The following is a 19,758-nucleotide window of genomic DNA, read 5'->3' on the forward strand; positions in this document are numbered from 1 at the left end:
CGAGATATGATTTTTTTAGCGACTGTGACGCAGATGGATAGTTTACTACGAAAACTGTTTAAGTGCTAAGATAAGTTTTGTAATGTCTCCTGCTTGACTCCGGCAACGGTCTCGGGTAGGGGGGACGTTACAAAAATTGTCTCGAAATCTTCATCTGCAAACTCTAAACTATTTCAATTACTCTTCAAGTAAGCTTTTTTTAAACATAGTGAATTAATGTTACGAAAGTTAGTCATAAATTATTTTGACTAATATTATGATATTATTTTATTTACCAATTATTAATGGTAAATTTGTAAATGTGTTTTTACCAATGTTATATTACTATTGTCGTCACTACCTCTTGAAGATGTTATATATGTATGTTATAAAAAGTTTTGTAATTGAGAAGATGACGAATAAATTTATGATCAAAATTTATTTGAACGAGTATATGATTTTGAATGAGGATAAAGTTGTATTTTAAATCGAAAACTCTTTTTAATGTGAATTTTAAGAATGATGTTACTTACAATTATAAAAAGAGAATTCTTAGAAATATTCAAGTTAGAGATACTAAAAGGTCGATATTCAATATGAAGTGTATAAATATTAGGTTTAGCAAAAGTGTAAGAATAACAATAGATTTTAATGATGATAAAGTTGTCGAGACGATAGTCTTGGACACTATGAAAGTAGTGATGGTACAATAAAGCTATTAATAGAGCTTTCAGATATTACATATACAAGTTTCAAAATTTTAGATTATGCAAGCATATTGAATATTTAAAACTCTCTTATTTAAAGTATTTTATTATAATTTTGTAGGAGTAATTTTTAGTCTTTTAGGTTTTTTTATTATATTTTATAGTTTTCGAATTAATTATATTTTATATACCTTTTATTTATTTTATTATTTTTAGATTTAATTTAGATTTAATTATTTTTTCCCTTGTAGTTCAAAATAAGAACGAAAGAATTAGAGCATAAAACAAGAGATGGTAAAAATAAGTCTTTTCACTCCATTGGACCATATTAGTGATAGAACATATTTTAAGTTCAAAATTATATTTTTTTTTATTTGACGGAGCGCCACAATAAAAACTCAACATTTAAGGATTCGAGATAAAAATTTTTTTGGATAAAGGTAAGAGTAAGAGTTTATATGGAGACAAAAAAAAAAAAAAACACTCTCACACCAAGAGAAACTTCAAGGCAGGGGCTATAGTACCCTCTAAAATGAAAAATTTCCCTTTAGTTCTTTTTAAAATTTATAAATTATAAATAATATATGGTAAAATTATAGTTTAGCCCTAAAATGATAAAATTTTAATTTCATCTTTCTAAAACTATAAAGATTAATTTAGCTAATATAATGGTAAAATTGTAATTTAGTTATTATAAAAATATATAAATTAGTTTCAACTCGTATAAAAAATTTTAGCTTCGTCCCTACTTCAATTTTGAAAAACAAGAAGAAAATTATATCAAAATAACTCCATCCAAATTCTTCATCTATTTTCTTTATAGATTATTTCTTTTTACTATTTTTATCGATGCAAGACTGTCTTGAATATCTTTTGTGATGTTTTCTCAACTTAAGATAAATTAAACTAATTATTTATTCAATTTAAGCATATTTAATCTGCCTGTATGGTGAGTGACAATATGTATTAATTTGATAACCTTAATTTATCTTGAAAAAGAAAATTAAGGTTGAGATCTAGACTAAACAAATTAGTATTAACTCTAGCTGCACTAATGACCAAGTTAATCTGTGGCTAAAGTGGGAATACGTCCCATACCCTAATTAACTCGATAGGTTTGTTCTTAATGACTTAATTCAATTAGCCTAACATAAGAATATAACTAGTGGGAGAAAGAGATTGACTTAACTAGTTGCTTGAAAGGTCTAATTAATGCCATTAAATCTTAGATTAATAATTACATACATTGAATAATCAAATGAGAGATAGTTGATTAATTATATTAAGTGAAGTTTCTAAGTTCATAAAATTGATTGAGACATTGCCTTAATTCTGTAAAATCTTTATAATTTGCTTAGTTTAATATTTTAATAATAATTAGAATTAAGTTTATTGATTTGGATGAGATAAATGTGTAATTATTGGCACTAACCAACTTAGAAATTGGTGTTTGTCTTATCATTATGTTACTTGAGTGATACATTAATTGGCACATACAATTTGGGTCATCAACTATCCTGGTGCCAAGAGATTATTGGGAGATTCTCCTAATGCCAATATTTTTGGTAGCTATGTTGTGTGCTATATACGTAAGAGTCGACAATGCCAAATATTCGTGAATTGCAAGGAAAAGATGATGGTTGTTTCACTGTTGGGAATGCAGTGCGTGTCTTTTAAAAGATATTGGATAAGTATAGTAAATACTGAAACCTCAGGTATTCTCCCAACCAAAACATCATTATGATGAAGTTGGTGAGTTCACTAAAATCGAAGTCGAAGTTAAACCCAGGCTGAACTCAATATTGAAGCCCCACATATATGATCCAAAGCTAAAACACAATACAACAATTGTAGTTCTAATGACTCACAATCATCTTACATCACCACATTCGTAAATATGAATTTCTTAAATATATCGAAGAATGTATGGTTTGAATTTTCCTTTATTTAAAGATAATAATAAGCTTACAGTTGGCCAAGTCTCTCTATAGGAAGAGGTTGTCAGTAAAAGAATTGAGAACTAAAATAATTTAGTGGTCATCATTCGAGAGAACAAATTTTAAATTAATTAAATTGAGGAGTTTTATTTTATCATCTTAATTCGATTTGAAATTTTTCGAATTGAGTTGTGTGAAATAAAATTCGAATTAACTGAAATTTTTAAGTTGAATTAAAAATTAAACATGTCAAATAAAAATTTCATTACAGTATAATTAATTCAAACATAAATTTGAAACCATATATATTTGAAAAATTTTTCAAAGAAAAATAAAAAATACTTTAATATAATAAACTTGAATCATTAATTCTTATTTAATTTCCCAAAATTATTGTTCTAGAAAATTTTAATTTTTAACTTTCTTTTGAATTTTTAAAATTTTTAAAATATTTTGAATTTAAAAATATTTTTTATTTTTGTAATTTTTATTGAGATAGACCAATTTGCTCATTTTAAATTTGACAATTACTAAAGTGATATTTATACTAATCTGTTATTTAAATTATTGAATTATAAAATTCAGTTCAATTCAAACTTGAATTACTTATTTAAATTAACTTGAATAATTTTATTAAATTAACTTAAATTTTTTAAATAAATTAAATTTTATTCACATATAAATTCATGAAGTCCAGGGTGAACGTATATACTTGTAAATGCATTAAATACAATATTGATGCAGGCCTTCATTGTAAGGTTTGTTACTGACCAACATATTTTCCATATTTGCTACCAATTCTAAGATAGGATACGAAGTAGCTGCCTTTTCTACGACAAAGACTGTTGTCTTGTCTAATCCCTGCTAATTTACTTCATTTTCATGCGCAACATTTATGTCCTGCTACGGAGCGCAGTATTTTCTATCAGCAGATATGATAGGGGCACAGCTTCAATACCGCAAAATATGTGACGGACACACTAATTAATAATATGAAAATAAGATTAATGACAGTTGGAAACATAGCCTTCTAATTTTATAAATTTAATCCTCATTTATTTTCATTTTATTAGCACTTAAATTTATAATTTTTTATCAAATCACCTTAAAATAAAGAAAAATTTTAATATTTTTAATTTTATTGAAATTATATGTATACAAATTGCCATGTAAATAATATATCATCATTTAATTAATTTTAAAAATTTTAAAATTCAAAAGATTATAAAAAGTATATCCAAAAATTTTGTAAATTTTAATTAAATATTAGCCTGTCACATTGTGATAATTCATATATATGCTACATTAATATTAACAAATCATGTGAAATGCTAATTTTCTATTCCCTACTGTGTGATCAATAATAAATCAACTTAAATAACAAAAATAAAAATAAAAAACAAATCCAGTGGATGAATTATACGAAACGGCTGCGTTACATGTTTAACCTGTTGTGGCGGACTTAGATTACCTTTTTAAAAAGGGAAAAAAAAAATCCAACGGCTATTGTATGTGAAACGAACCTTTAAATTCCGTAACCGCACAATCACATTCCCGGATTCATTTCAAAAACTCCCCCTTTCAAGCAAACCCTATAATCTTACATAGAGAAGAAGAAGAAGAAAGAAGGCTTTGGCACTCAACAAAGCATGCTTAAGAATTATCCTTAGTTTTCTTGGAATCCCACTTTCAGGTTTTCTTCTTTACTTTCATTACTATTATATTTCTCATGGGTTTTTTTTAGTTACCTTATCCTTGCAAGTTGCAACTTTTTTTCTGACTCTGTCTCGGCTAACATGGTGAATTTAGATTGCAGAAGAATCATTTTAAAAGGAAAACACTGAGAAATCTGTACGAGTTCATCCAAACAAGGTTTTTTTTTTCTTTCTAATTTCTCTTCCTTTCTGATGTTTATTTTCTTTTTCCCGGGAGAAAAAAAGATTTACATTTTCTATTTCTTGATTGTTTTTTCTTTTTCAGGAGGGTTATATTGCAAAGTTCTTGCAAAGATGAATGATCTAATGACAAAGTCTTTCTTAAGTTATGTGGAACTGAAGAAACAAGCAGAGAAAGACTTGGAATCGGAGCTTGATGTCGAGAAAGGCTTTGGGAGACTCAACCCTACTGATGAAACGAACCTATCTAAGTTCTTCCAAGAAGTGGCATCAATCAAGATAACAATGGAAGAGATTACCAATCTCGTGTTTGATCTTCAAACCCTTAACGAAGACACTAAGTCCACTCACAGCGCTAAAGTTGTTCGAGGGTTAAGAGACAGGATGGAATCCGACACGGTTTCCATTCTCAGAAAAGCAAAGATCGTCAAGGCAAGGCTTGAATCACTCGACAAATCCAATGCAAACAACAGAAGATTATCGGAGGCATATAAAGAAGGGACATATGTTGATCGAACCAGGATATCTGTAACCAATGGCTTAAGGGCTAACCTTAAGCAAATGATGAATGATTTTCAAGCCTTGAGAGAGAAGATTTTATCAGACCATAAAGAAGACCTCAAGAGAAGATACTATACTGCAACCGGAGAGTTCCCGACCGAAGTCATGCTCGAAAAGGCGGTTTTCGGCAGCGAAAACGATCGGTTTTCGTTGAAGGAGACAGTCGAAATGGATTTGAAGAACAAGGAAAGGCATGAAGCAGTGATGGACATTCAACGAAGCTTGCAAAGGCTGCATCAAGTGTTCTTGGACATGGCTGTTCTGGTGGAGACACAAGGGGAGAAAATGGATGATATTGAAGAAAACGTGGCCAATGCAGGTAATTTCATCAGTGGTGGAACCAATAACCTTCATTATGCAAATCAAATGAAGAAGAAGAAAGCATGGGTTTTTTGGGTTTGGGGTGTTATCGTTATCATACTTGTGGTTTGCGTCATTTCGATGTTAGCTTCTTGAGAAGTACAAGATTAAGCGATAGTTCTTTTTTAATGTTTCATAAAGCGAGTGATATGAACTCTTTGATCCCATTGTCTAACATTAATGGGACATCACAATTGGTTTATTTTGGTGGGTTTCGGCATTTTGAATATTTCATTTGGATTCTGTTTTTTTTTGTTAAATGCACTTGAAGATTTTATACGATTGTTTGGAAGAGACATCAACTGGTAAAAATATCATTCTAGTCCCTTTTAGTTTAGAGACTGAGCTAATTGATCCCTCTTAAAGAAAATAGAGTAATTTAATCCCTCTCAATTTCGAAAGTGAGTATCTAAGGAATAATTAATCACAATATTAATATTTTTCGTTGATTGTACATATTTTTATTACTATAATAATGAAATTTTCTTTCGATGTTTATATATTGTAAGTGTTAACATAATGTGTAAATATTGTTGCGAGTTAAATTTACTAAATTAAAAAGTAAAATAACAAAGCATGTAAATGTTGTGAGTTAAATTTATTAAATCAAAGATCAAATTGACGAAATGCGTAAATATTGAAGACTAAATTTATTATGATACCAATAAAAAGTATCTACAATTTTCAAAAACATAAACATTGTCATCATTAATTATCCTTCACTCACTTTTGAAATCCACATTAATTAAATTGTTGTGATTTTTTAAAAAGAGACTAATTTGTTTAAAATTAAATTTGAGAGGGACTAGAGTGATGTTTTTACCTTGTTTACACAAAACTAGCAAGAAAGGATCATATATATATGGGTAGGGGTGTTCAAAAGTTAACTAATCGGTTCACTTAATCGGATTAGTATAAACCGAATTAATTAAACTTTTGAATTCTTTAACCATTGACCAAATCAAATTTAAAAAAAAAATTAACTGAACCAAAATATTTCAGTTAATTCGATCAGTTAATCGAATTCATCAAATTTATATTTTTTATTAAAATAAGTATAAAACATATAAAAAATAAATTGATAATGTTCATTTAACCGGATTAGTCAAATTAACTGAACTAGTATTAGTCTAATACATATAATATTTAATATTATTTATTAAGTTTGATTAATTACATTAATTACTTGATTTCAATTGAATTAACCGTTAATCAAAATTTTAAAAACTTTTAACAAACCTCCTACCGAACTAGATCAATTAATCTTTTGATCAACCAAATTAGATTAATTTAATCAATCAATTTGATTTTAACCGAAGTTTGAATACTCATAAGAGGGAATGGAGGGTTATGAGATTAGGTAGAAAATGGGAAAGGACTGTGTTATAATTATATTTAAAATGTTATAGTTTATATAAAATTTAATATATTTTATTATGTAACATAATATTTTTAAATTTATATTCTATGTCAATTTATTATTTGTAAAATAGTATGTATATCTGGGAAAATAGAAATTTCATTTTAAAACATTAAAAAGGTCGGTTGTCAAATACTAATCGTGTGGGTAGAAAAAGACGTATCTCCGCAAATACCTGATTGATTGCCATGTGTCTTCATCTACACGCTTTTTTCACTCAGTACAAGTGACAAAAATGTGAAATAATAATTAATCCTTAAATTAATAATTAATAATTAATAAAAATCACTTTTTAACGGACCTTAATTAAAAGAAACATCAAACAAATAAATTATATTTATTTTATTAATTTATTCTAAAACCAGAAATTAATTTTTTAAAAATATTATATATAAAAAACTTTGGATTCCCTTTAAGTGAAAGAGAGCTCTGGTCTTAAAAAGAGCAGGAGGGAGTTAGTTTTGGCTTCTGATCTGCGGAGAAAAACGGTGTTGATGGCTGCGGCGGTGACCGGGAGGATTGAACGTCGGCGTTAACGCTGACTGTATCGGTCACACTGGCGTTACCAATGACGTGGCCATCTTAAGATTCCAGCCAAAAAAAAGAAAAGTTGGCGCTTTCTTTTTCTAATACTGAAAACCTTCTTAATTATTTATTTCATTCTGATCTGATCTTTGTTTTTGGTTTGTGGTGTTGATTGAACTGTGGGTCCCTAAGAGTGTGTGGGGGGAGTGCATCTGAGCTGGTTCAGTTCTGGGTTGATTTGAACCGGTTTGGCTTAGAGCTGGTTTCCTCCTTTTCTCGCAATCCTGCTTTCAGGTTTTCTGGGTTGGTGATTCAGGTAAAAAAGGAAACTCATTTTTTTGTACGTTTTATGTTATTTCATTTATTGGTTGTTGATCTTTGGGCTTTCTTTCTTTTTTGGTTTTGGGTGTTAATTATGACTCAAGTTTTAATATTTTTAATTATGGAGTTTGATTTGATAAAAAAAATTGTTTTAGTGGAACTGGGAGCCTGAGATTTGAATAGTAGAGAAATGTTTATTTTTATTCTTTTTTGGTGTTTATATTTGTAGTTGAATATTGAGAGATTGGATTTGGCATGCTTATAAAAGATGTCATTGAAGAGTATTATGCGAGAGTTAAAGGAAATGAAGGAGGGGATTGGGAGCATATCAAAGAGAGGAGGGGAAAGCAAGGTTTGGCGTAGTAGGACTCGATCCCATGTTGCTCCTGATCGAGCACCAACTGAATCTGAATCTGTAGAACAAAGCCCTTGGGCGAACCTACCGCCTGAATTGCTCTTGGATATCATCCAGAGGGTTGAAGAGAGCGAGACAGCTTGGCCTGCTCGAGCCGTTGTAGTATTTTGTGCTGCAGTATGTAGGTCTTGGAGAGAGATTACAAAGGAGATTGTGCAGACTCCTGAGCAATGTGGAAGGCTCACATTTCCCATTTCTTTGAAGCAGGTTGTACTTTTTTCTCTATTGGAAATTATCTCATTTGATTTTGTGGACGGAAGGACTGGTTATTTCGATGTTAGTCTAATTTACTTAGGCCAAAATCTTTGCACTGATATATTTGTTGTTGCATCTTTGTCAAGAACATAATTGCCTATATTTCTATATTGTTGCTTTTTCAATCATGAAATAGATACTGGCTTATAATGGAAGGTTTCATCTTCGTATTATGAACTCCCAAACGCATGCTTATAAGCTAGGTCTAAAGTTTTTCTTTGTGTCTGCTATATACATTCAACAATAGCTCCGATGTCTGTGTACATAAATAATGGAAGTGACTGTTTTTTATCTCACTCTTCCATTTAAAAGGTTGTTTATATATTCTGTTTATGTTTGTGAACAGCCTGGTCCCCATGAGTCCCCGATTCAATGCTATATTAGAAGAGACAGAGCGACTTCGACATATCTTTTGTTCTATGGTCTGGTGCCTTGTAAGTCCTCTTGTCAGTTGTGCCTTTATGCTTCTATTCATCAAATTGGATTCATTGAGGATTTTGTGCTAGGGGAGTCAAAAAATAAGCTTGATATCTTGGGTTTTTAAATAAATTAAGATGCTAATCTCTCTATTTTGATGTGAAGGCTTTGAAACATGGTATAACATTGCATTTCGGTTTTCCTTTTCCCACAGCTGACTTATACTCATTGAATTTGGCTTTGAGTAATCAGGGTTACTTAGCTTTGTGGTTATCGTATTTTGTTCTCATTTTTTTAGCCAATTAATAAAGATTTGTTTGGGGTGCCACTTTTATGAAGCTTCCATACATTTTGAGAAGTATAAACTTGTGTTGCTTCTTTCATTTACAGCTGAGGGAGAGAGTGATAAATTACTGTTAGCAGCAAGGAAGGTCAGAAGGGCTACCTGCACGGATTTTGTTATATCTTTGGTTGCTGATGATTTTTCTAGGGCCAGTTATACATATGTCGGTAAACTAAGGCGAGTCTTGCAATTAGATTTCTTATGTTTTTCTGATCGTTCTCTCTTTATAATATCTGTGATGACATGTTGAAATTTCTTTTCAGGTCTAATTTTTTTGGTACTAAGTTCACAATACATGACAGTCAACCTCCGTGTGACTCAATAATCCCATCAATTACCCGATCAAGTCGAAGATTCCACTCGAAGCAGGTGTGTCCAAAACTATCTTCATCCAACTATAATATTGGTACCATTACCTATGAGCTCAATGTTCTGCGAACACGAGGACCAAGGAGAATGCATTGCGTCTTGCACTCGATTCCCATTTCTTCGATTCAGGAAGGAGGCACTGCACCAACACCATTAGCGTTCCGCCAATCCTTTGATGAACAACTTTCTCCCTTAATCAGTTCAAAAGGAAAGGAACCGATGACAAACCCCAGCTCCCCTACCCTCCCAGCTACTCCATTACACCCCTTGGGCTCAGGAGAGCCACTAACCCTAAAGAACAAGGCTCCTAGATGGCATGAACAGTTACAGTGCTGGTGCCTTAACTTCAAGGGGCGTGTGACAGTGGCCTCTGTTAAGAATTTCCAGCTTGTTGCTGCTGTTGAGCCATCACATAATGTATCACCTGAAGAGCAAGAGAAGGTAATCTTACAGTTTGGAAAAATCGGCAAAGACATCTTCACCATGGATTATCGATACCCTCTATCTGCTTTCCAAGCCTTTGCAATCTGCCTAAGCAGCTTTGACACCAAACCAGCTTGCGAATGATCAGTGAATTGGTGTTGCCATGGATTAACTCTCCCATGCTTTCAAGCCTTTGCGATCTACCAGAGCCGCTTTCTTCCAAATCCTCCTGTGAATGATATAGCATGTTGGTAAGAAGATACGTGCATCTCTCCTTTGGAATGCTTCCTTATTTTATTACTATCGTCATTTATGTTCCTAATGGAAGCTTTTCTTGAACAGCCATTGCTGGCTAATGCTTAGCTGTTCGGTGCCTGGCATTTCAGATCATGCAATCTGATTTGTATTCTGTTTGAGTCGTATCTTTGAATCAAAACTAAATTAACCGCAAATGCCTATATCTAGTCGTATAGTTAATCTTATTTAGCATGCATGCATATAACCTTGGTAAACTTCAACAATAGATATACAAGGCTATGTTACTTGAATTTGAACATAGTGTCGTCTGACATCAGTATGTTGAAAATTTGTAAGCTTTTTCATGAATTTGAAGGTTTATATTTTCATACCATGTCCGAATGTATCAAACAGAAGCATATCGAGCAGATACAAGGTATCCAAATATCTATAGCCTTTTTCTTGAATAATGGAATGGTCACGTTGTCTAAAGACATTGTGGAAAAAGAAAATCAGGAAAGAACCTAAAAGGGGAGTCTATCTAAGCTAGTTTTAATCTAATTGATACGACAATACTTACTCATTTTCTTCTTCTATCACTAATGATAGATATAAAGCCATCAGCATGTTTTATATTTACTTTCCTAAGAAAACCACGTCTTCTTAGTTCTGAAAAAATATTGGTTGTCTTGAGCAACACCCATAGTTCTTAACTTGGATATATGTTTAGCACAAGTACATAAATGTTCTCTCAATTTCTTCTGTGTTTAGAATGTCTTTGGATGATCATATCTCTATATATTCATGGCCGAATGTGTTGGACTTGGATGCTTCAAAATAATGGCTTGTAACAGCATTAGTTTTCTTCAGTTTAGAACAAGATTCCAGAAATCATATTCGACGTTAGTTTTGACCGAAAAGCAAGCTATTAGATCACATTTTACCATCTCAGAGTGGGGCATGTAATGAATTCCCTAGAGGTAAATTGGAATGGTGGGGTGGAATAAGATTCCTGCAATACATCATTAAAAAAAAAGGGTTTAAATCTAGAATATTGGTGATCAAAGAACTGATGCACTGAAAAAAGTAAGAATCTGTTGTAAAGAATCTGTTGTAAATCACGGTTGAGGTCCATAAACTTCGATCTGGCGGACATGATTATCCCTACCAATCAAGTGATTTGACAAAGCCACGATTTGCAGTATATATGTATTTAAAAGTTCTACTGCAAGACATTACGCCAAGTGTAATTTACCTCGATAATTCATTGTTATATTCACTTGTGTTCTCCGGGTTATAAACTGTTTATATTAACCAAAAGTGCCTAGCAACATAAATCGAACACAATTATTTTCATGAAACTTAAGATACAGGCATATGAAATTCCGGTACATCTCTGTTTTTGGCCCATACTAGGTCTTCAATATCAGTACTCCACCGTATACGGAATGTAAGGCTTTAAGAGTCCTTGTTCCAAGATGAAAATGGTTGCAGTTGCAGAAATATGATTCAGAGGGATATAACACAACAAAAGGCCATAAATCAAAGCGTTCAATATTAAGGCTTAAAACAATAGGTGGAAATAATTACAACGATGCAGCGAAGGGAAGAGTTGTAACGTACGTCAAGAGGCCTGTTGGGAGGGTGTTTACCAACTTCATATGGTTATATCTCCACAAGATTTCGTCATGAAGGCTCCTCGGTCCTTAATAACTTAAGCTGATCAGACTAATTTGAGTTCCAACCCAGCCACTGGCTATTGTCCCTTGCCAACTACTCATCGAACCTACCAATTATCCAAAACTTGCCTAACAACTAAAAGGGCCCATCAATTTTAAAGAACTTAAAAGCGAAGAAAGCATAGGATATGAGTTTATCATCTGTATTACGGGAAACTTCAATTACCTATTAGCTTTACATCAGCCACAGAACAAAATAAGTCGAAGTCATGAAATATTCTGAGGTTTGAGATCGTTTTCTAGTAAGAACAATTCCCTGCATTTGCAGGAAGCAAACCGGGCATTTATATGAAAAAAATGTGGAAGGCAATGATGTTTACCTCGGCAATCCCTGTATACAAACGTGTTCTATTTGTGATCTCTCGACCAATTTGACAACTTACCAGAATCTGATCATAGATAAAAAGAATTACACGAAGAACTTCAGAAGTTGCCAACAGCTGTAAATTCTCAAGAGTTATAGAACCAAAAAATTTATAGCAGATGCATTATACACATATTCAAATCTAAGAAACTAAACCATCAAAATTAGTGTTGGAGCCGGAAAAAATCATTTACCAACTAACTATATTTAGTTATAGTATGAGGATGTTGTAGCCACATTCCGGGAAGTGAACCCTTCCCAGGCAAGGAGAAAGAATATTACCAGGCATAATACTTGTTAACCCCAATGTTAATAAAGAGAAAAAAATCCAAGTCTAACCACACTAACTAAATTAAATTTATCTGAAAGTAAGTTTAGGAGGAAAACAACCCCTCTATGAAGGAAATGTTATATGTGGTAATGCACATTTGACCCTAATTATGATGAAAGAGTTATTAAGCATCCAACTTGAAATTATTTGGTTATATGTATAAAACCTAAGCTGAATATGGGATAACGCCACCTTTTTTGTCTCCACCTACGTGATGAGGTTTATTAAACCCATCACCAATATAGTAATCTTCTCTGTATTGGTGAACTGAAAAATATACTTTATGTGTACCCAGTTGGTTACAAATACTTTTTAGAACCAGGTAAAGCTTTTGTAAACAACTCTGCTTGTTGGTCCATAGATCTTATTGACTGTGTACTAATCATACTCCATATAAGTTTGTCTCAAACTTGATGATAATCCCCCTCAATGATTTTGGTTCTTTCATAAACCTCCAGCTTTGAGGTTATAGAAAAAGTATTATAAAAAACATAAAGTATTGTGTCCCACACCCTATCCAAGTTTATGGCTAGTGAGTGACAAGGCGATATCCATGAACTAGACCTACCCGCAGGCTCAGAACCTAACATATAACCCAGAGAGCAGAGGCCGTAAGAGAAGAAAGTATACAAACATGCAAATAAGAGGTGGAAAAACACTGCATCCAGTTGGGTTCATCATGGTCTTGATAACGATACAAGAGTACTACTGTTTCTTAACCTCCCTTCTATAATTGATTCATTATATTATCCAAGCGATCCATTATGATATGCGGTTAGATAGGATGGTAAAACTTGATCTATTCAATGGATTTTGAACAGATTCATACCGAATGGGGCAAATTTTTGTTTTTGAACAGTAGATGTAATGCGAAGCAGGATGGGGTGGGTGAATTTTTTTTGAAAAAGAATAATTATGTTAATTACTTCTCGCCCTGTCCCACCCATCATATAAAGTTATCTTTTTACCTTTATATAGGGTGAAAATATAACATTTGAAGAGACGGTGAATTTGACAACGTTTGCACTTGTCCTGCTCTATTGCCATCTCTAAAAGATATTAAAATTGGCTATTAACTTTCTATCATAGACTAGCATGCATGCGAATGAACCCCAAAGTCTGAAGCAAAGAAAGAACATTGAAAGATCTCTTTTGCTCCCTCAATCAGATTCACTTGTTATTAACATTTTTTCCTGAGCCATCTGTTCTTTTGTTCAAAAATTCCCTAAGAAAAATGTTCCATGCTTATGCTAGCAGATGTAGACTAGACAAAATTAGTGGATTTACTTTCATTAGCTTCGAACCAAAAGGTTAAGCGTTACTGCTTGATTGACTCATTATTAACAAGTTGGATTAGAATCCTAATATTCAGCCACTAATGAACTTACATCTTGAATTTCTGTATGGGTCTATTGCAGACATCTTCTGTTCTTTGATATGGAATCTAACCACAAAGGAACAGGAAGGCTATCTAGGCATCTTCTTTTGACAATTTCAGTCACTTCTTTAGGTAAATTCAAAGCAGCAGCCACCAAATGAGAACAATTCTATCAAGGTAAAAAATGGGAATCCATCCGTGTTACTTTGGAAGGAAAGCGGAGATATGATTCCAAAATCTTAGACAGATGAGGTAAAATGATAGTGCATATTCGCTCTACATTTAACCCCAAGCCACTATCACCCAACGGTTAGCCCCCACAACTACCCTTCTATTATTATTTGACGCCAACTAGCCAATAGTAACAACTACTCATACTGTGTAACAAGAAGAAAAAAAACCCTAATTCTTAGTTCTAACTTATGTTATTTGGATTTGGGTGGAAGTGTCAAACAGTATGTGTTCAACACATATATGTTTTTCTTTCCCAAACTTAGAGGTCCCAGTATGATGTCTAAATACGTGTCAAGACCGATATTTCAAGAAAAATGAAATGTTGGAATAATGTAGGTTCTGACTGCCATAGCTTCCAGAACCTTGTTGTCACTTAACCATTGTACAAAAAGGAAATATTGATCAAGTGAGTGAGAAGATGCAACTGAGTAACTAAAAAGAGAGTATAATTTCTAAGCATGAGCGTAGTAAAGACAATCAGCACATATATGCTTATAGCTAGTTAGATATAAAAGGATACGAAAACTGGATAAAATTTCCGTACGTTCCTCCTTTAGTCCGGTTGTTAGAAAGCAGTTTCTAGATTTTAACTGCGATACATACACATGATCACAGTTCCACTTGCAACAGGTCTGTTCATCCTACCACTTGCACAGTCGGCTAGCAAGGTTCTAGGTATATGCCGAGATATTATCTTCGGTTGAGAATCCATATGCCTCACTTTTCAAACGGTAATTTATATTTATATATGTATAGATTTTAGTGAGAATTCAGTCCATGTCTTGTTGGGAATAATAGCAAGTGGAAGAATCAATGGTCACAATCTGTGAGCCACGGAGTAAAAAGATTAAAGGCCGCAAATGATAAGATTCATCATCAAGATCTTTCAAGATTTGGTAGCGGTCCAGTAGGGTGCCATTGACAAATAATACAAATTCCCAGTACTATTGACCTTGATTATTTGATGTATTACATGAGGTATGCCGAGTCACAATCTGCTCAGGTTCAGAAAAAATAATGGAATTGAAATCTAAGTTTATCCGTTTGATCCTGAGGGTTCGATCGAATCGAGTGAAAAGTTTTTTAAGTTGACAAGTCAAATTTTATCATCTTAACTCGATTTAAAATTTTCTCAAATCGAGTCAAGTGAAATTGTTCAAGTTAAATTAAAAAAAACTAATTTCATATTAGATCCCATAAATTTGAAACAATATATATTTAAAACTTTTTCAAAGTAAAATAATAAAAAATATTTTAGTATAATAAACTTGAATCATTAATTATCTTATTTAGATCCCAAAATTATTATTCTAGAAATTTTTATTTTTTAACTTTCTTTATATATTTTTTATAATTTTAAAAATTTTATAATTTTTTAAAAATATAAATTTTGAAAATTTTATAAATATTTTGAATTTTAAAATTATTTTTAAATAATTTTGTAAATTTTGTTAAGAAATACTAATTTGCTAATTTTAAACTTGACAAGGACCAAAAGAGTATTTATACCAATCTGTTATTCGAATTATTTGAATTATTCTAGTTATTCTAATTGTAAATTCAATTTAATTTGAACTCTAATTCGAGTTTACTCGAATAACTTGATTCGATTAACTCAAAATTAAATTTTTTTCGATTTTTTCAAATTAAACCGAGTTTAGTTCACCTCTAATTCCTACTATTAGCCTAGCCCTAGCTTTAAGGTAGTAAAGTTATGCTGGTTTGCATTTTTTACCCTCCAAGAACATCAAATAATCGCCTTGTTGTCCCGTACATGAATGGTTCATTTTGGTAACAATACAAAATAGATAGATCTTAAGAACACTGAGAACCTAAGTACATGCTGGAAAGATACAGGATCATTGTCAAAAGCTATTAGAAGGTGGATCTGACTTAATCACTGCAATTTATGATTTATACATGCTCAAGAGGTGATTGCCTAGTTGATCAAAGTAAATAACCATGGTTGTTTGGAAGTTGAGAAGCAACTCTTATTCATGGTATACATTATAACAAATACAATTAATTAGACTTTTGAAGCTTTATTCTTCTGCTTCCCTGGAAGTCTTTATTCAGCTGGTAAGGAGTTGCAGAGATAAAAGCCGGTGAATCAGAAACGATTAATTAAGAAAGAATAACAAAAAAGTTTTTATATCTTTCGTCTAGCTATCATGGTTCAGTTGGAACCAACCATTGCACTTAACTGAGAGCTGAGCAAAAAGACCGTTAATTCACACAATAAACAATTATGGCTTTGTATGTATAACTTGAAACACCAAAACGAAACCTTACGAATCAATATGCGCCTTTGGTTTTGCTTCAAAACTCCATATCATTAACTTAAACTTCACCCGTCTTCTTCAGTTAAATAAGCAAGGCACATCATCATCTTTCTTTCACATGAAATTCATCATAACTTCGGCAGCTGCTTCAAGGTTTTGAATTTTCATTTGGGAAAAAGTGAAACACGTATTATTTTATAACACTTCGTTAGAAACATGTCAAAATCAATACTGACGAGCTGTTAATGTCTCTAAAACCCAGTTAGAAGACTAGAACCATTACCCAAGGTTAACTAAGAGTGAAATTATTCTTCACATGCTTGTAACCCAAGAATAAAAGGAAAAAGGAGTGAAATTTTTCTTCACATGCTTGTAACCCAAGAATAAAACGAAAAAGCGACCATGACGAAGTAAATCACTTGCACTTACCAAAAATTCTTAAACTGATCAACTTCGGTTTTATTGACCTTACGTTTCAATTATTCTGATTATCCCTTTTTGTTTTTCTATAATTAATATTTTATTCCAAAATCCAAAGCAAGAAAGAAAAACTTGCTACAACAGCAAAATAAGGGTAAAGCATAACAAGTTTTAACTATCATGGCTTATACCCCTCTGATGTCCACTTTCATGCTAAAAGAAAATTTATTAATTATGATTAACTAATGCAGCTACTGCTTTGCTAATTGATGCTTCATAACACACAACAGAGGATGAGTTTGCTCCAGCTAATGGTATCTGTATATGATATTTCTTTTCACTGACTAGCAAGCAATAACTAGCAAGGCAAATCCCACTTGCCACTGCTAATCAAGGAATACGGTCTGGTTTTAAAATTATAGAGATTGTTTTTTGATACCAATTCTTCTCTTTTTAATTTTTGTTCCTTGTACTACTCCATCTTGTGGTTCCTATGGAGACGGGTCACTTTATACTCTGCCGTTTTGGAGGATATATTCGCCCAACTGGCTCAACCCCACCACACTTTTCCTCCTGCTTATAAGGAGCTCCCTTCATTTCTCCCATACAACTCCTTCAAGTTAAAGTAATTTTCTTTGAGAGAAATAACCCCATCTTTTCCCTTTATACAAGTTTCAATTTATTCACTCTTTCAAATTCAGTAATTGACATAGTTCTCTAATTTTTTAGCCTGTCATTCTGATCCGAAGCTTGTTAAAAAGACCCTCTGTTTTCAGTTGTACTTATTTTCACTTATGTCATCCAATTTTCTCACTAATTCACGTTGCTCTAGCTCTTCCTGGACACCTAAACAAAACAAAACGTTCGAGAAGGCTCTGGCTAAATATGACCAGGACACTCCTGACCGCTGGCACAATGTTGCCAAGGCTGTGGGTGGAAAGTCTGCTGAGGAAGTCAAGCTGCACTATGATGCCCTAGTCAGGGATCTCAAAGACATTGAGTCTGGCCGCTACCCTTATCCATATCCAAGTGGAAGCAACAGCTAAAGCGGTGAGTATAAACAACGGCAATGTGCTCTACTTCGTATTTGCAAGTTATCCACAAACACTTAAATCTCTTCAGTTAATTAAGTGAAGAACCCTGTCATATGCATGAGTTTCACATCCTAAATGCAGTTTTTTTTCTTTATTGTAAGAAATAGCCGAATTCTACGGAGTTCATTCGATAAAACAGTGACTTCTAAGAACTACCAATGAGGGATCCATGAACTATATCCTTATCCTTCTAGCACCACATACCCACAGAAACTCTTACTTAGACATATACCGCCATTCCCGAAGTCCTTAAACATTGATAACTGGAGTCCCTAGTGGATATAAAATAATCTTGAAAATGGGAATAAGAACTCTTTTAAGTCCCTAGTGGATATAAAATCAGATTTTCTTTTTCCGTGGCATTCCAACCATCCAGTTCAACTAGCTGCTTCTCAAATTATCATTTATGTTTGATGTTCTTTTTAGGACAAAACTCCTTGGAACAACTTATCCTGTCTACAAGCCAAAAGGAACTCAATATGAGATTGGTCCTTTACTTTATACCAGTTCAGAAGATTCCCATGTATAATAAAAAAAAGGACCACCTTCTTTTGTTTGATTTTAATAAAGGGCCACTCAAAAAGCACACAACTCAATAGTTCACCATCTTTATTCTTGCTTTCTCAGTCACTTGGAACATTCTTTTATTAAAATTTTATGCATTTTGTCTTTACGCAGGACCAAACCAATTGCTTTCCAACTTATTTGGAAACATTGACTGTATTATTGCCTAAACTGATAATGTTTCTTTTTCCCTTTTCTGGATCGTTTTGGATTCGTTTTCAAGGTTTTCAGTGAGCTATGAAAAATCAATAAAATTCCTTTTTCCCATATTCTAACCTATATTCCCCTTGTCTTTCAGGTTCCCAAAGAGTTAAATACTAAAATGAACAAGAACATGATACTCGCAAAACCAGAGACCTCAGTCGCACAATCGCAGAAATACTAGCAATCTAGCATTGTATGATATTCCCCCAGAAAAAAAGAAAATCCCTACTGTAACAGTATATGCTGCTATTACTATTTTCTGTATTATCACTTTGTATTTTCCTTTGACTTTGTCTAGTTAAATTAAAATGTTAAATATTTATATAGTAATTTACCTTGTCTTTCCAAACACAAAAGCAGTGCCAACGAATCAGTTTATACTAAATTATAAACAAAGCAGGCTACGAAACCGTTGAAGAGAAACGAACCTGCTTAATTTCTGGAAAATCAATCCAATCGAAGAATCCTGTAGATCTAGCAGATAAGATAATAACCTGCAGAATTCAAGAACAAAATTACTACGAAAAAGATGGTAACACTTGAGAATTATTTGTATACATTTCAGTATCAAACATGAAATTGTTATAAATGAAAATTCAAAAGGCTCGGTTCTGAAATTCTACAAATAAAGTGTGGAATACCGACCTGATCGTTATAGAATATCGGGGATTTTTCGACGATTCGTAAAGCGATCCGATTCTCATTTTCCATCGCATAGAAGGAATCTGGTGTATCGTTATGATGAATTTCTAGGGAAAAAGGAGGACAAAAGTCGAAAAAGGAATCCAAATTCAAATGAAATGAAATTGTTTGTGTAAACGTAAATTTGCATTTAAAATAAACGCATGGTTTTAAGGCGGGAACTTGTTTTCCCACACGTTTTCCTGCTTAATAAGAAATCAAATTAAATGAAACAAACATTGATTCTTTTTATAGATTATGTAATTTATATTTCTTTAATTATGCTTATATTATTGTTTAATG

At 32.5% G+C, this 19,758-nt stretch overlaps 2 protein-coding genes and 2 long non-coding RNA genes across 6 annotated transcripts; 3 read left to right on the forward strand and 1 right to left on the reverse strand.

Moving 5' to 3' along the window:
- Nucleotides 1–4,614: 4,614 nt before the first annotated feature.
- On the forward strand, nt 4,615–5,707 carry LOC108478857 (syntaxin-112). Its single transcript, XM_017781315.2, has one exon. The coding sequence runs from the start codon at nt 4,633–4,635 to the stop codon at nt 5,533–5,535; it is 903 nt and encodes a 300-aa protein (XP_017636804.1). The 5' UTR covers nt 4,615–4,632; the 3' UTR covers nt 5,536–5,707.
- A 1,489-nt stretch (nt 5,708–7,196) lies between these two features.
- Nucleotides 7,197–10,611, forward strand: LOC108478858 (tubby-like F-box protein 5). Of its 2 annotated transcripts, XR_001870360.2 has the most exons (6): nt 7,246–7,700; nt 7,935–8,327; nt 8,722–8,809; nt 9,183–9,312; nt 9,399–10,178; nt 10,270–10,611. XR_001870360.2 is itself a non-coding variant. In XM_053021550.1 (5 exons), exons 2-5 carry the CDS (start codon nt 7,974–7,976, stop codon nt 10,069–10,071), a joined length of 1,245 nt encoding a protein of 414 aa, XP_052877510.1. In that variant the 5' UTR covers nt 7,197–7,700; nt 7,935–7,973; the 3' UTR covers nt 10,072–10,611. The 2 variants fall into 2 exon arrangements, 1 of the variants encoding a protein (XP_052877510.1); XM_053021550.1 differs by having other exon boundaries at nt 7,197–7,700; nt 9,399–10,611.
- A 5,385-nt stretch (nt 10,612–15,996) lies between these two features.
- On the reverse strand, nt 15,997–19,651 carry LOC108478754 (uncharacterized). Of its 2 annotated transcripts, XR_001870345.2 has the most exons (4): nt 19,420–19,650; nt 19,203–19,268; nt 16,503–16,635; nt 15,997–16,286 (listed from the first exon to the last, which is right to left on the reverse strand). It is a non-coding gene; the product is annotated as an uncharacterized LOC108478754 (long non-coding RNA). The 2 variants fall into 2 exon arrangements; XR_001870344.2 differs by having other exon boundaries at nt 15,997–16,635; nt 19,420–19,651.
- On the forward strand, nt 17,482–19,104 carry LOC128283631 (uncharacterized). The gene is made up of 2 exons (XR_008274026.1): nt 17,482–17,962; nt 18,869–19,104. It is a non-coding gene; the product is annotated as an uncharacterized LOC128283631 (long non-coding RNA).
- Nucleotides 19,652–19,758: the final 107 nt, after the last annotated feature.

The sequence above is a fragment of the Gossypium arboreum genome, chromosome 11 (genome assembly GCF_025698485.1).
Source record: "Gossypium arboreum isolate Shixiya-1 chromosome 11, ASM2569848v2, whole genome shotgun sequence".
Lineage (NCBI taxonomy): Eukaryota > Viridiplantae > Streptophyta > Magnoliopsida > Malvales > Malvaceae > Gossypium > Gossypium arboreum.

Excerpts from the sequence above, each read along its gene's own strand:
- LOC108478857 (XM_017781315.2), top strand. The coding sequence starts at position 4,633 with ATGAATGATCTAATGACAAAGTCTTTCTTAAGTTATGTGGAACTGAAG.
- LOC108478858 (XM_053021550.1), top strand. The coding sequence starts at position 7,974 with ATGTCATTGAAGAGTATTATGCGAGAGTTAAAGGAAATGAAGGAGGGG. Across the intron at positions 8,328-8,721 it reads TTCCCATTTCTTTGAAGCAG|CCTGGTCCCCATGAGTCCCC; the intron begins GTTGTACTTTTT and ends GTTTGTGAACAG. Across the intron at positions 9,313-9,398 it reads ACATATGTCGGTAAACTAAG|GTCTAATTTTTTTGGTACTA; the intron begins GCGAGTCTTGCA and ends ATTTCTTTTCAG.